This window comes from Clupea harengus, chromosome 4, assembly GCF_900700415.2.
Source record: "Clupea harengus chromosome 4, Ch_v2.0.2, whole genome shotgun sequence".
In the NCBI taxonomy this organism is placed as follows: Eukaryota; Metazoa; Chordata; class Actinopteri; order Clupeiformes; family Clupeidae; genus Clupea; species Clupea harengus.
In genome coordinates, this window is record NC_045155.1 from 8257347 (window position 1) to 8273283 (window position 15937).

Consider the following 15937-nt stretch of genomic DNA (forward strand, 5'->3'; position numbering starts at 1 on the left):
GTGTGTGTGTGTGTGTGTGTGTGTGTGTGTGTGTGTGTGTGTGTGTGTGTGTGTGTGTGTGTGTGTGTGTGTCTGCAGAAAGCACAGGAGCCGGAGCGGCAGTCCAGAGCGTCGTGTGAGTAAGAGCCGGGACCACAAGAAGAAGAAGAGGAGCCGCAGCCGAGAGCGCCGGCGTTCGCGCAGCAAGGACAAGCATCGCTCACGCAGCCGAGAGCGGAAGGGCTGGCAACGTGGAAAGAAGAGCCCCTTGTATGTGTAAACTCTCACCAGCACCACCTCCCCCCGAACTTCCCATCACTCGCTATTCATTAATTTGTCAATATTTACTTTGACATTAATGAAACACAACACACTGTTAGTGAGTCCTGGTCATTGCAAGGAGGAAGTGGAAGTAGAGTGAAAACATTTCTGTAGAATTACTGGCCTGTATGCAGCGTATTCGTCTTTGAAATCATGGGTCCTTTGATGATGTGTTTCCCTGTGACTATTAGCTCACCGGTCCCTGCAGGAATGTGCTTTATAACGGGTCAGAATAGTTTAATGTGAGTACAGTAATTTCTACAGATATTAAATTCATTTTCCATCAAGGATCCTTAAACAGGATTTTCACTGAAAGCAGTCACACTATTGAAGTCGATATTTTGCATGAGAAATTCTCACACTACTACTAAGCCGGACGCTCATTCTTCATTTCTTTCAGAAATATTACTAATGTATTCTATAGTGTGTGTGTGTGTGTGTGTGTGTGTGTGTACAATGTTTGGGGCCATTTTGGGTGTCGAACGAAGTGGTATACTAACTAAGCAAGTGTTACATTTGAAGTTGGGATGTTGTGAAACTCACATGAAGGCCTTTTCATACAGAAAGTAGAATGGGTTAGGGGTGTTAACTCCCTGAAACCATTCTGGATGGGGCCATATACACACCTTTAGGTTAAACTGTGCGTATGTTTTATAATGAGGCTTTCAGCTGATTTGGTCTTAGCTAGTTTTTCTCAAAGTATTCAAACTCTAACTAGTTACCATACAAAAAACTGACAGCATTTTTTGTCATCTGTCAGAAAGAGCCTATAGATGCCACAGTAATACGTCATGGTTGTTCACCCATAAAAGCTTATGGCTTGTGCTGTGCTAAGTGGCTCTGGCTCTCAAGGGTCTGCGTCTACAGTTCAGACCTTTTTTAACTTTTGTTTTACATCAGGAGATTTTAAGTCCATTAATAAAGCTACTGGTAGGGTGGCCTCTTAGTTCCAGACAATCTCAGCTGTCGTGCTACAATAGTTTAGTTGTTGTTGAGTAGTATGTGCTGCAAAAAAAACTCTTGTTTTTATTTCACAGCTTTGGGGCGAAATTTAACGGTGGTCCTGGAGGGAAGGGCGGCCCACCACATACCACCAAACTAAGGTTTTTATGATCCTATTCCTCAATCATGTGGGTGGCTGCCTGCTTGCTAATAATGAAGACATACACGCTCACAACATATACACATAGACCTTTGATAAAACCTGACCCTGTATTTTTACACTGTGTCCCTTTTGCAGTCGCCGACGCTCCAGAAGCAAAAGTCCCTTCAAGAACAAAGACAAAAGTCCAATCAGGTAAAATCTTTTTGGTTTTGTATGTGTTTACCAGGTCATAAACATATTAAGTATCATTTTGAAGTACAACCATCAATTATTACTATAATAATGATAGTAATAATGAGGGTTCCCGTGGTCATGAAAATCCTGGAAAAGTCATGAAATTCATTGAAAAGTTTGGAAAAGTCATGAAATTTGTCCTTAGGTCCAATTAGTCTTATGGAATTAATTGTGTAATTATTTCCACTGAAATTGTTAATTTTGTTATTAAATGAATTATATGCACTTGAAACAACATAGCGTAACTAACTTATTAGAAAAGGAATGGAACATTTTCATTCAATAATTAGGCGTAACCTGTGGAGTAGTCATTGTAAAATGTGATGGATTCCATTAAAATTCTATTAGACGTAAAAACCCTGTTATTGTAACTGAAAAATCTGAGGGGATTTGCGAGGTGTCAGAGCCAGCTATCTAATGTTAGCATGCTACTACCCACAAGGTAAAAATCATGGGTTCGACCAATCACAGCCCTGTGGTCAAATGGGAGAAGGAGCAACAACTTGGGTAATTGCTGATATTTGAGAGAATACTTACACTTCCCTAAAATAACAAACCTCACTGATGCAACGGTGTGGGTGAACTGGCAACAGTCGCTCAGAAGGCAGAGCCTCTGTTGGGATTTGAAATTCCTTAATTCACCCAGTCAAACTGTGGTTATCATATTTGTTGTAGTGCCACCTTCTGGCCATTTCTGCCAAGGTTTGCAGTGCTTGGTGAGATACAAGACATCTACAGTACTTGGGCATTTTGATAAAAATGTGATTGGCTCGTATAATCAAAACAGATTGACCAGTTAAAAATCCCTGATTTTAAATTTGTCAGCCTTGTCTCTAGATGACCTATACTGAATTTCGTAAGAATCAGATGGACAGCCTCTGACTAGTTCTTTTCACTTTCACTGTTCATTTTTTGGATATGGCTGGAAAATATGAAGTTTTTAGAGTAAAAGACCAGTAAAGCAAAGATGCAGATGACTTGAGAGATTGAAATGACAAAAGACTTTTGACTGAAGGTGAATCCGTTTGAGGTAATTGCGAAAATGAATCACAATTGAAGTCAATGAGTGTCATTTAATGCGCCTGAGTAGTGGGTGGCATTTCCAACCCACTTGCCAATTTGGGTGTTTTTAGGCCTCATTTTTTTGCTCCATGAACACTTTTTTTTTGGCAGCTTTGCTGCTAGGACCCATAATAATAATACCAAATGCCCAAACTAGTATAATTGAATATATTATATGTATAATATTACACAACACCCTTTATGCCTACAAATGTTTGTCTGTTTGTATTTGCTGAGTCCTGTTGTCTGATTATGAGCTGCTGCTGTTCTTCACAGGCAACCCATAGACAACCTGACGCCAGAGGAGAGGGATGCACGTACTGTGTTCTGCATGCAGCTGGCAGCACGTATACGTCCAAGAGACTTGGAAGACTTCTTTTCGGCAGTTGGCAAAGTAGGGCCCTAACCATGCCATTCCTCCATTTTGTCTCCCCATATCCCTTTTTTACAGCCTCTTGTTGATATAATTCGATTAGGTTTAATGCAGCTTGGCAGCAGAATTGGCCATTCTTTTTTTATGCTGTTTAATTCGGGGTGGCTACATCCTTTTTAAATCTTAGTCTTACATGCTCACCCAAAACACGGGTAGGCTGGTAGTCATAAGCCTAAATGGACCTATAGTCATAAGCCTATATGGACCTATAGTCATAAGCCTGTATAGACCTGTAGTTATAAGCCTGTAGTCATAACCAGATTTATCTGATTTATGCATAATCAGGCACTCGTGCTGTGTTTCTCAAACGTAGGCCTCACAGTTTTCCCATGACCTACTTAAAAACATCTTTTAGCCAGAGGAGTAGAACTAATGGCTTAGAGATCAAGAGTTAGCCAGCAGTAATTTAATTTAATTTGTTTTTCATTAAAATAATTTTCTCACAGTCTCAACCTTTTGTTGATACAAAGCAATTATTATTGTTGTTGTTAGTAGGTGCAATGCCAATATCTTATTCATCGCTCATTGCATTTTTAAAGTTGCCGTTCGTCTCTGTTTACTCCATTCTAGCATGCCTTATGTGTACTTTCATGCATTTGTAATGCATTGCTGTAACCTGAAGGAGGTGACCTGCGTCAAGACCAAGTTATTAAAAAAAGGGGGTCTACCCTTGTATTATATTTATTATATTTTATTATGTTTAGCTATATTAATCTTTCATTGTATTACATTTTATTATATTTATCTTTTCCGACTGTTCTCTTCAGGTAAGAGATGTCAGGATGATCTCAGACAGAAACTCCCGCAGGTCAAAGGGCATTGCCTATGTCGAATTTTTGGAAGCCACCTCTGTGCCGCTGGCTATTGGACTGACAGGCCAGAGGCTACTTGGAGTGCCAATCATCGTGCAGGCCTCTCAGGTGAGCTGCGGGTGTGTGTGGGGCATATCTGATAGAACAAGATTAGGTGAGGGGGTCTGGCAAGAGCACATTTATGGTGTGTGTGTGTGTCTAATGTTCCAAGTGGGCTGTACACTTACGGCTTACATTTGTGTATCACATCTTGAGATGACGCTTTCATTTTCTTGTGTGTGCGGTTGTGTGTGCCCGTAGGCAGAGAAAAACAGGGCAGCTGCGATGGCCAATAACCTTCAGAAGGGCAACGCTGGGCCCATGCGTCTGTATGTGGGATCGCTCCACTTCAACATCACAGAGGACATGCTGAGAGGAATCTTCGAGCCTTTTGGCAGGGTATGCCTTCATCTTGATCCTCTGATCCTGAGCTTTTATAAGATAACTGCGGAGCCATTCCCAGATGAATTGTCTACATACCAGCCATTGCCTACTTTCCAACTCTAAAAGTATATTTCAGCACACACAGTTAAGCCAAATGTTCGCATTCCAGTGTCAGAGAATCTGTTGTGGCATGATTTGATACAGCATCCTCCCGTCATAAGGTGATCAATTCAGCCAAAGACCACAATGTTGCATTTCAGCCATGTCACAACAATATGAGGTTGAGACTAGAGATGCTCCGATCAGGTTTTTTGGTGCCGATCACCGATCACCGATGACTGAAATCAGTATCTGCCGATCCGATAATACCGATCACGGTGTCGATTGAAGCTTTCTATTTATTGTGTAGCATTATTTATGAAGTTAATTATTCTTAACAACATAGGTATTGTATTTTAAGCATTTAAATTACGAGACGAGAGAGTATCATGAATTGACAACCATCTGTTTTATTGCAGGGAACGTGCAACATTCCAGTGTAGAAGCTCTCTCGCTTACTATAAAATGTGTAAATAATAATAAATATTAAAATAATAATAAAAATATATCTTTAAATGAAAATCACAACACGTGCAACATTCCACTATCTAGAGGCTCTCAAGAGAACTTGGAGCTTATACAGTAGCTTTCCTGTGGAAAAATAATAATACAAACTTAACTGCAACATAAACAGGCTATAGGCAAATATCCAATATGAGGATAGCAACGACATCACGTACACAAGACTTCACAACCTCTCCCTCACTATATTACTTTTTTGCTCAAGCAATATCCCACCTGATACAATGCCAACGTGACCGTTTCAGAGTACTTTGTGACTTTTCGAAAAGTGGAGTCTGTTTATCTGACTGATGTTTTTAAAGTATTTACCTTGTGCTAGCTCTGTGCCTTTAGCAGACCTGCCAACCTTGAAGAAAGTTTTTGAGTACCAGGGGAGTTTCAGTTTGGCAGGGGCTTTGCATACGGTCAATTTCCCACTCACCGCCATATCATCCTGTTATTCAACATTATAAATCAGCGGCGAAATAAACAATACAATCATATTTTCTTGACAAGAATTCCATAAATGAAAAGAGATCTTTACATTGTGCATCATTTAGCACTTCTAAAGAATATATATATATATATTATATATATAAATGCCTATCTCACAGTATATATATATATATATATTTTAAAGCTCCAATAAAGTATCCATCTATCTACTTCCAGTGGCACTTGCTCTTGACTGCTTTGCCTCATAGCTTGGCGACTTGGCCTTTTTGAGCAGAGCATCACTGAAGCCTTCCATGTGACAGACAGTCCACCTTTCTTGTCACCAAAGCGCTTATCATGTCAGTGCTCAGGGTTGCTCTGTATTGGGTCTTGTTTTTGGTAACGAGACTGAAAATCGTCATGATTATTTTATACCTGCCAGGCTGGTCGGTTGACTGGCTGCAATAGTAGGAATTATTTGCTACGTTAGCAGTCTGTAGTCAAACACCTTTGCAATGGTCACTTTGCCCCCAACAGAGCGATTCAAAGTTAGAACAGTCTCCGTGGCGTTTGAGTTAACGTTACTGCAGCTAAATTAGCCTACTTCATCAGTTTTTCACACCGTAGCCGTCTCGTAACCAGGCGAATCACATCAGATGCTAGCTACTACGGCTAACTTTTTATACAAATTTATCTGAAGGATATACCCCTTGAAATGCATCATCTCGTTAAGTTACCGAACACATGTTTTAACGTTTTATATGCTAACATTAGGGTCACATTTACTGTATGTGCTTGATTATTACTCCCCCACTTCCCATTGTACCTCAGCAATGCATTACGCCTCGGTGGATAATAAAGTAGCACTAGTATCAGTATTGCGGGTCAGGGAGGATAGTGCTACTTTATTATCCACCGAGGCGTAATGCATTGCTGAGGTACAATACAACTTACAGTAACTTACAGAACCACAGGCACAAGGTCGTAGCATCTTGTCCAATCTGAGGGATGTAGTTTAAATAAATGTACAGTATAGGTTTGTATTGATTGATTTTTTTTTTTGCGTAGTTTCAGCTGGCATTTCGTACCTGCGTATTTTGACTAGGAATTGCGTGGTTGGTACACAAAATGCGTGCAGGTTGGCAGGTCTGCTTTAGGAAACTCCTGGGCTATGTTAGCAAGGTGTGTGGAGAATGGCACTCCAAGTTTGAGGATTTAAAATGCGACAGTGACAACTGGCATATTACGCAGGGGGGGTTTCCCATTTCGCTCCACATCGCGCACCTCGCCATAACCCTGGTTTGTGTAAGTTACCGTTTGGAAACTTCCGTCTATAATAAAAATCTTTTCACGTCAGATTTGCTCATTGCTGACACTTTCAAAAACCGGTTTTGTAAAATGGTCTGCTGCTAATACATTAAACAGTGATAGATTAAAGTGTGGCTTGTTAATGTCATCCCTTTCCTAACAACATCGATTTAGATAGATAGATAGATACACTTGTGTTAATCCTGTTATGGAAATTCACGTGTAATAGCAACAAGGTAATAGGAAGAATTTTGTATTATTTTTGTTTTAAGCTGGAGAGCTGCTATAACACACTCGCTGCGCCATGGCAACCATTCCATTTATTAAATAATGCCGGTCGTGTGCGTTGTTCTGGCTGGTCTAAAATATTACGTCCAACTGGCTAAGTAAGACCACGAAAAACTATCCACATGTAGTTAGAGCAGCACACTATCCCAATACAAACAACTAAGAACAGTAGAAAAATGTAAGTCACGAAAAAGGAGCCACGTCATACATTTAGTTTATGTTGTTGCTGTTATGAAGTGAAACAGTGGGGTTAATAAAGGTTCAGCCTGAGGTTGCGAGGCGACCACGAGAATCATTTCTTACCATTGGCGGCCTGAAATGCCTATCTCTAACGTTTTATTGAAACGTCTCTGATAGTAGTTCTCGCAGATTTTATGTCATCTGATCGGCCATGTTTGATCGGCCGTTTTGAGGACGCCGATCAAAACCGATAATGGGAATATCGGCCGATATTGATCGGCGCCGATCAGATCGGAGCATCCCTAGTTGAGACCGTTTTTTTTTTTTTTTTTACTTAGGTGTAGGTGACATCATGGTTGGCAATGTTTTATGATGTATATGTTAAAGGGCACATATTATGAAAAACTCACTTTTTCAGTGCTTGTGCATATTTGGTTATCTGGAGTGCGTTTGTGTCTAATCCACTTCAGATCGAAAGCATCCAGCTCATGATGGACAGCGAGACCGGACGCTCCAAAGGATACGGGTTCATCTCTGTACGTACCTACGCACTCCCAAAACCTTGTCCTTCCTTTATTGCTGAATTTTAGGTTTCAGATCATTGTCATGCACCCATCGTATTTTCATTTGGTTTGTTTTGCGTGGTCGTTCAGTTTGCAGATGCTGAGTGCGCCAAGAAAGCTCTCGAGCAGCTGAACGGTTTTGAGCTGGCTGGCCGGCCCATGAAGGTGGGTCATGTGACTGAGAGGACAGACGCATCCACAGCCAGCTCATTCCTGGACAATGATGAGCTGGAGCGCACTGGTATCGACCTAGGCACCACTGGCCGCCTGCAACTCATGGCCCGCCTCGCAGAGGGTAAGGGGGAGTGTGTGTGTGTGTGTGTGTGAAAGATGGGAGGTATTAACTAGGATTAGCCCATTTAGCCTCTCTTTGGCTAATTTTCCAACTACATTTCAATCCCGTTTTATGTCGTCTTATCAACAGTATTGCATATTGATATAGTCACAGTGTTTCATGGCATTGGGGTCGTCTCGTTTAGTCATGGAAATAAAGGTTGTCGACGAACATATTTTGTCATAGTCTTCGTTAACCAAATTAAAACTAGTATGGTGGGGGCCAGTGATTTGATATGTGCATATTTGTGTGTCTTCAGGCACAGGCCTCCAAATCCCTCCAGCTGCACAACAAGCCCTTCAGATGAGCGGATCCATGCCCTTTGGCAACCTTTCAGGTCAGTGTGCCATCCACTCCTACTCCATCCTGTAACACACTCGTCCCTCCATCCTCACCATTTCTCAGATCCCTTCACCCACTCTACTTTTCCTCACTTTCCTTCACTGCATGACGCCGGAGTTGGCGACTGTCTACAGAATGCACTGGCATAGTCTCCCCTCATAGATATTTACCGTTGTGAAATCCACTTTATATCACTTCCTCGTGCATGTTCTCTGTCATATGGAGGCAGGACAGGGAGGATTTGACATGAGTAGCACCACATTGGAACAAGAACCCTGGGAACTCTATGGGCCCTGTTCTTTTTGTGGGGGTTAGGGTTTTCTTTTGGGGGGGGTTTGAGTGTCTAGTAGTATCATACTGACAGGCATATTTGTTCACCACGTGGATAAAGGGAGTACAGATATCTGTTAGTACAGCTTAACAAGGAGTTAGGCTTTGTTCTTTCATTATAACAGAGGTTTTTATCAGATGAGATCCATGGCTTAGCTAAAAATAAATTAAATCAATTGTAAGTAACAATTGTTAAGTAAACATCCATGTGGGCAGTTTGGTAAATGGATGGCAAATGTTCAAAATGAACACCTACTTTTGTGCTATATTGGCAAACAGAAGATGGGTATGTCTCCAGCAACCTCATCTGTTACAGGCCACAAACAAGCAGAGACTGCTGGTATCTGTCTGTCCATTGTCTAAGTAAACAGGAAGAGACTCAACATGAACTCCATTGTTGTAGCAAATCTGTCATTGTGACAGAGGGCAGCCACCCGTCGTCTTAGTTGAGCGATACCAGAAATAATAGCTTACGTTTGAGATGAGACTTTACTCCATCTTCTCTGTGTGTGTGGTCATTTCTTCACTCCTATTCGTCTGATCTTTTGTGTGCTGCTGGTGCACATGCTGTAATCTCTCTTCTTCTGATCCTAGATTTACAAGCCATGTTGATTCAGCCCCCAGAAGGTGAATTTGATTTACCCATCTAATTAAAAAAAGAAGACATGCACATATCCTTTTTTGCTTTCATTTCTTCACTACTTTTGTATTGGTGAAAGGGATTTGGAGTGTTGCAGTGGTGTTGGACAACTGCCCCCTCTCTCTAGTCTAATGCTTATCCTCATCTGTTATGCCACTTCCAAGACGTCTTTGCTACAGAGAAGTGGAACATTAAGACCACAATGAGAAGTTAACTCAAAACAGCCCTGTATGGTCATGTAAAGAGTATTCATCTTTTATAGAATGGCCTGTGTTCAACTAAAATGAGAGGTGGAATCTTAACAAACCTATACAAAATCACTTGTGCTGGCCAAAGAGACCAGAGTTAATGTGTATCAGAATCACTGTCCAGAGTGTGGTGTGTTTTGGTCTTAATCACAAGGCAGGCAGTTGGATTGAAGTTGTTCTGTGTTTTTGTTTTGTTCTCGCAGCCCAAACAATGAACTTGCCCAGTATGAACCAGGCCATGAACCTGCCCACCCAGCCTCTGGCCACACACTGCCTGCAGCTCTCCAACATGTTCAGCCCACAGGCGTGAGTGCCCCTTTCTTCCAGGACATCAGTACTTACTTCTGATATCCTTCTGTTGCACTCTGACACTTTTTCTTAGTGGTGTGTACTGATTTGTTTAGTAGCATTTTCTGTGTTTGTAATCCTGATGCAGTCACTCAGTGAGATGCACTTCTTTCTCACCAATGACCAGGGTTGGGTCAGGGTTATTTGACCAAGGTTCAACCCATGTTTAGTCAGTTCAGACAGTTCAGACAACCCCCCCCCTCCCCCCCCAGAAAAAAAACAATGTTTCCTGCCACAAAAAAACAATAAATCCTAATAATTAAAAACCCATGGTCCTTCACTGAAAACGTGTAACTGCATGCAAGACTTAGTTAAGACTTAGTTAATGAATTCAGAAAACACAAGCTTTACAGACAAACCCAAAGTAGAAAGGAGCACCAAGTTCCATGCGGGTTGACTCTGGATGTACTCTGGATGTACTCTGGTGTAATACTGTGATCTCCCCATAGTGAAAATGAACCTGGCTGGGATCAAGAGATCCAGGATGATGTTATTGAAGAGTGCAACAAACATGGAGGAATAGTCCACATATATGTGGACAAGAACTCCCCTCAGGTAAGTCTATCAAATATGCAATGCAATGCTGTATTCAGGCTTGAGAACAAAAACTGCAGATGAAAACTGGTAAACTTTGACTTGCTCCAATGATTTTGGCAAGGGTGGGGACCAGCGACTGAAAAGTTTGGCCGAAGGAAATTTAATAACGTTTGGTGTTTGGTAGCTGCATCATTGCTTTGAAATGTTTGTCATAATATCCCACAATGCTAACAACACTTGGTAATGGATCAGTGGAGATCTTGTTTTGTGTGTGTGGTAAGCCAGTTGGTTCTTTGGTTGCTTTGGCAAATTGGAATAATCCTGTCTTTCATTAGGCATAGACCATATTGTCACTGGGATTTAATTCGCCTTTTATTGCTGTTTTTGGTCTTTTAAAATCTGGATGCAAAATCATTGTTTTTGGATTTTCTGACGTTATGCAAAAAGAGGTACACCAAAGTGAACGTGACATTGACCTGTTAAAGATTATGGCGGCCTATGGCCCTTTTTTGCCGCTAAACTACGAGTCTCCCATATCTTCAACAATGCAGTTGATATGGTACTGGTTAGCTGGTGTGTATGTATGGGGGAAGTCAGGCATTCAGATGTGGCACTAAAATTATTAAATCTTCATCTGAGAATGAATTTATTCCGTGTGTTGTCAGTTTTCTTTTTTTTTTTTTTAAAGCTGATTTCATCCCTTTGTCCCTCAGGGCAATGTTTATGTCAAGTGTCCAACTATTCCTACCGCCATGGCCGCAGTTAACGGCCTCCATGGACGCTGGTTTGCAGGTTAGTCATTATTTTCAATAGCTTGTTTTTCCAGTTTCAATCAATGTACACTTTGCTTAGATGTATGTACGCCGCCGCAGGCTGCTGAAGTGCTGTGTTGTCTGTTTTGCCCCCTCAGGTAAAATGATCACGGCTGCCTACGTGCCCTTGCCCACGTACCACAACTTGTTCCCAGACTCGGTGACGGCCACACAGCTACTGATGGCCACACGCCGGTGATGCCGCGCCTGCTGTGTTGGCTCTGCGCCACTCTAAACATGTACATAAGTTCCGCTCAGAGGGGCTCACTAGCCAGCCCCCACAGCTCCTCTCCAGAAGTAAGACCCACCCCATCCACACATGTACAGCTGGACCGACCCAGTACAGTTGTCAAAGAGTCTGGGTGCAGGCATGGGATTTTTGCCGAAGGTATGGCTGGTGACAAACTGGTTTTTATGAAGTTGATTTAGCCTGAGAGCAGTGTCCACAGTGCCCCTTTCATAACTGGAGTCTTTCAGGGTGGGTCTCGAGGGAGAGAGATTATTTTGAAGGCTGCGGCAGTTCTTTATGAAAAGCAGGGCTTTGTTTTGTTTTTCTGTTTTGTTTTTGTGTGCTTTCCGTTAGTGCACTTGTATGTAATTGGAAAATGAAAAGCCTCTGCATTTTGTCATGCCTAGGAGCTGCAGCTTGCTCCAAATGAGTTGTCCTGTGCTCATCCTGTACATAGACACATCCTGTTAGTCTTCATACATTTTGCAACTCACAGTTTTTGTTTATGGTGCATTTGATCAAAAGGTCAGGAAAGGGGGGGAAGAATATAAGGTTTCTTGCATTCTTGGTGCCCCACCACAAACACACAGAATGGGGGTGGATGATCAGAGACCACATTTGTAACTTTTTGTAATCAAGAATTTTGTTTTTCTAAAGAATGTCTTGATTAAAGTTGCTTAAAACAAATTCTTTGAACTGTGTAATAATTGATCAGATTTAGTAATCCCGCCATGTTATTTTTGCAGTCTTAATGCTTGTTTTTAAAAAGAATGAGAATGTATTGGTGCCCTGTCCAGGCACTACTACAGAGAACGCCAGGGTAGGTAGAGCCAGGCTAGGGTAGGACCAAAAATGCACTCAGACTGATGTTATGACCAAAAAGTTGAAGACCACTGGGACAAAATGTGCTATAACGCAATTTCACCAACAGAGTAGCATTGTCTCGAGGCTGAACATGTGCTGCCCATGTCATGTAGAATTTCCTAATAAATGAAAAGCATGAGGAAGAAAAGCAACAATCAGCTCACCAATGGAAAGTATGAATCTGTTTATGCTTGATCAATTAAGTTTATTTTACTTGGCTAATAAATCAGTGTGAGGATATGAGAGTCATCTCTCATGCAGATGTGAGTGAGAATCAGAGGATTTCTGATGGAGGCTCTTAGAATGACAACCAATTCTAACTAACCTCTGGTTCTGCTCCCTGCAACAGATCCAGATGAGATGTGGTACACATTTATTAACAATTTCTGGCACATAGCAGGTGCAAAAATCATGTTTTGTTCCTTTACCTCACCTCTCAAATTATACAACTTGAGGGGTTGTTAACCTTAACTCCTGCAAAACATGCGATGAACTCAACACTGGCGAAAAATTAAAAGAATATTAGCTAATCGGTTTGTTCAGCACCTACCAGGTGGCCCACTTTGCGTTGTACTGCACAGCATTTTGACCCTTGGTCTGGCAAACAGTCCTGCATTTTCATTGGTCTTTAGTTTTGTAATGGTCAGAAATAAGAAGGAAAACAAAAAGAAGGAAAGACAAACAACAAAAGAATGCATTCTTTTACCTGCCTGCCACATGAGCCAGTTCACTGTAGTTTATACAAAACATTGGGTTTGGGGTTTGTATTGTCTAAGAACTGTTAAGGGTCTTGGCCCTGACAGAATGCTTGTCTAACAACTGCACTGTTGACCTTAATGTTTTGTGTAATTTAACTGAGGGATGTGCTCGGCCATAGGCACATCTTGTCTCAGTGTAAAGTGGGATTTATAATTTGGCAATTCTGTTAAGAGAAAGGGGTGTTGGACCATATTTTCTTTCATTATTAAGCTGTGTTAAGTATTTGGGTGTTGAGGCATTTTCATTATAAATCTTGCCACGATAACATGGTACATGGGGCACTATGTGGGTAAAGTAGTGCAAATCACATTGGTCTTTTTTGCAGAGAAAGGATGTTCTGAGCTGATCCAATCACTTGCAATGTAATTGTGGTCAGTGCTCACTGGCTATGGCCTGTACATAAATTGAAACCTTCTGGAATTTTTTTCAGACCACAGTTAAAGTACTAATCGTGGCACCCTATCCTTTTAAAAATGGTTCAATTTCATAGTTTCAGAGGAGATGTGAACCATTGCTCCTCTTGCTTTATGAGTCTGTGCTCACTACAAAGAGCTGCCAAAGCAGGACTTTGTTATTGGCTCTTGGGCGGCTAAAAAGGCTTCCAAAATGTGGGATTGAACTCCCACCACAATCATCTGGCTTGCTTATTTGGGGGACATAGTTTTTTTTAGTGTACTACTGCCAGGATACATGATAGATTTTGGTTACTTAGCTGTTGTGTTATTGGATTGGATGAGTTCATAGTGGCCTTTCTATCGTAGTGACTTTGTAGATATTTCATATTTTTATTTTTCTTCTTCATCTCTGTCGTTGTTAATTTTGTAGTGGTCATGTTGTAGAGAGAGCTTGAGCTTGTTTATATAATGTGAAACTGTGCTTTCTTCTGAAAACAATAAAATATAAACAAACAATCTTCGAGTAGCTCCACCTCAGAGGTAGATGAGACTGATATTATAATATGGGAGACATTCTTCCAAGAAATCTCCTAAGGACAAGCCTATTAAATTTAGTTTCAAAATGTGGTGCCTCGCCATACCAATAGAGTTTCTGGTGTAGGGTTTTCCATTACAACAGAGACTGTCATAAATCTTACTCTACAGGGTATAGTGGTCAACAGGTCACCTGCAGAATTTGTGTCCTTTTGTTGATTTAACATGTAAGAAAACATAATGAAAATAAAAACTTACATTGGAGTTGTATATGGTTTATTTCCCCCTGACAACAGTAGTCCCATTACTGAATTGTCCTTTCGTTTGTAGAAGCAAGAAGCATGTATCTGCTTAAAAGAGTCATCATTTTCCAAGGTAAGTGACCAAAGCAAGATAAGGATAAAAACAAGAGTTCCAAAAGGCCCAACATTTGGTGCCTGAATTATGGGTGTGCTGGTCACAAAGAACTAATAAATGATTTAGGTATTAAGGGGAACTATTAAAATGATGACCGCCAAACACCAAATACAATAACTGCTAAGAAGAACTGTGGCTGCAAACCAAATCTCTGCAATGGACACAAAAATAAGGACGATGGCCAGGCAGTTACTCATGGGGAGACATTGTACGGTGGATCATTGAGTTATTATATAGACTTGGAGAGAGTGACTGATTACCTCTCCCATTGATTTCAATGGCCATTGCTACGCTAGCTACTCCAGCCCAGGAAGCATGAAAAGGACCAACATCTTTCTTCATGGTACACAGTTTTGGCACCACAATATGAAGAGCCTATCACTTCAGCTACAGACGTCACATAACTCATAACCACAGGGAGCCGAATCCTGTGATGATTGGCCACACTCCATTGGCCATAACAACAGGTGCCCTGCACCTAATATATATAGAAAAGTAAGCAGTAAAAACACTAGCAGGGGTAGTGAAAGCATTTAAAGTTCTGTGTAGAAATCAGAACTGGGGGAGGCAGCAGCGTGACTGTTGCTAATAACCACAGAACCTGTAACCCTGAGTTATGGAGAAAGGAAATATGGTTGTCCTTTACTCTTTAATCCATCTGGAATAAATCATGGGACCCATTGAGCCCAAGGGCTGTTCTACATGAACAAGTGTAACGAGCCAAAAATATGAAACTAAATCATGTGTGCCCTATGGTGCAAATATTGTTCCTTCATGATGTCCACGTATTTCAATATAGTAACACCCCACACGGACTGTTACATTTTTTTTAATGGTTCCAAGAAAATGATGATCGGCTCAAATGGCCTCCACCATCCCCAGATCTGAACATAATTCAACTGGAGACTCCTTGAAGAATATTTCAGAAATTATATGACTTTTAAGATGTGTAAGTAAAAGAATGGAAATGTTTTGAAGACGAAGATCCCACTCTTTTGTGTTTCCAAAGTTCTATTCATGTCCGCTCTGTATTGTTAATTTTATTTAGAAGTAAGTATGGTAAAAGTATTCCTCAAACCCAGATGTAAGTTTGTTAACAGCCACGAACCACCTTCTGCTAGAGGGGTATGGGAGTCGTTAATGGTTTAAAAAAATATTTCATAACATGTTAAAAGAACTGAAAGGGCCCTAGTGGGAAATGGCCCTGGGAGGCACCCCTCCACTCAGGTTTGTTTCATGAGCCAGAAAAATGCCTCATCATTTTTGAATGAATTGTTCCCCAAGGGCCTATTAGCAGGCTTGACTAAGAGAAGAGAAATGGTTAAAAAAAAAAGAAAGAAAGAAAGACTGAAGTGCTCACCCCACTGTGTATTGGTGGAGGTCTGATGTTTTTGATATTTTTATC

The 15937-nt window shown here is 41.1% G+C and overlaps 1 protein-coding gene across 3 annotated transcripts in view; it reads left to right on the forward strand.

Annotated features, from left to right (window-relative positions):
• LOC105906838 (RNA-binding protein 39-like) overlaps positions 1 to 12250 on the forward strand; it is a 16320-nt gene extending 4070 nt beyond the window's left edge. For 2 of the 3 annotated variants that reach the window (XM_031566001.2, XM_012835059.3), the window contains 14 exons: positions 79 to 249; positions 1338 to 1403; positions 1541 to 1597; positions 2978 to 3095; positions 3902 to 4054; positions 4247 to 4384; positions 7651 to 7716; positions 7834 to 8038; positions 8337 to 8414; positions 9344 to 9376; positions 9841 to 9943; positions 10435 to 10540; positions 11236 to 11314; positions 11433 to 12250. In XM_031566001.2, coding sequence (XP_031421861.1) covers positions 79 to 249; positions 1338 to 1403; positions 1541 to 1597; positions 2978 to 3095; positions 3902 to 4054; positions 4247 to 4384; positions 7651 to 7716; positions 7834 to 8038; positions 8337 to 8414; positions 9344 to 9376; positions 9841 to 9943; positions 10435 to 10540; positions 11236 to 11314; positions 11433 to 11533 — 1474 coding nt within the window. In that variant the 3' untranslated portion in view covers positions 11534 to 12250. The remainder of the gene's footprint in view (positions 1 to 78; positions 250 to 1337; positions 1404 to 1540; positions 1598 to 2977; positions 3096 to 3901; positions 4055 to 4246; positions 4385 to 7650; positions 7717 to 7833; positions 8039 to 8336; positions 8415 to 9343; positions 9377 to 9840; positions 9944 to 10434; positions 10541 to 11235; positions 11315 to 11432) is intronic. The other variant, XM_031566002.2, reaches the window with a different exon arrangement.
• Positions 12251 to 15937: the final 3687 nt, after the last annotated feature.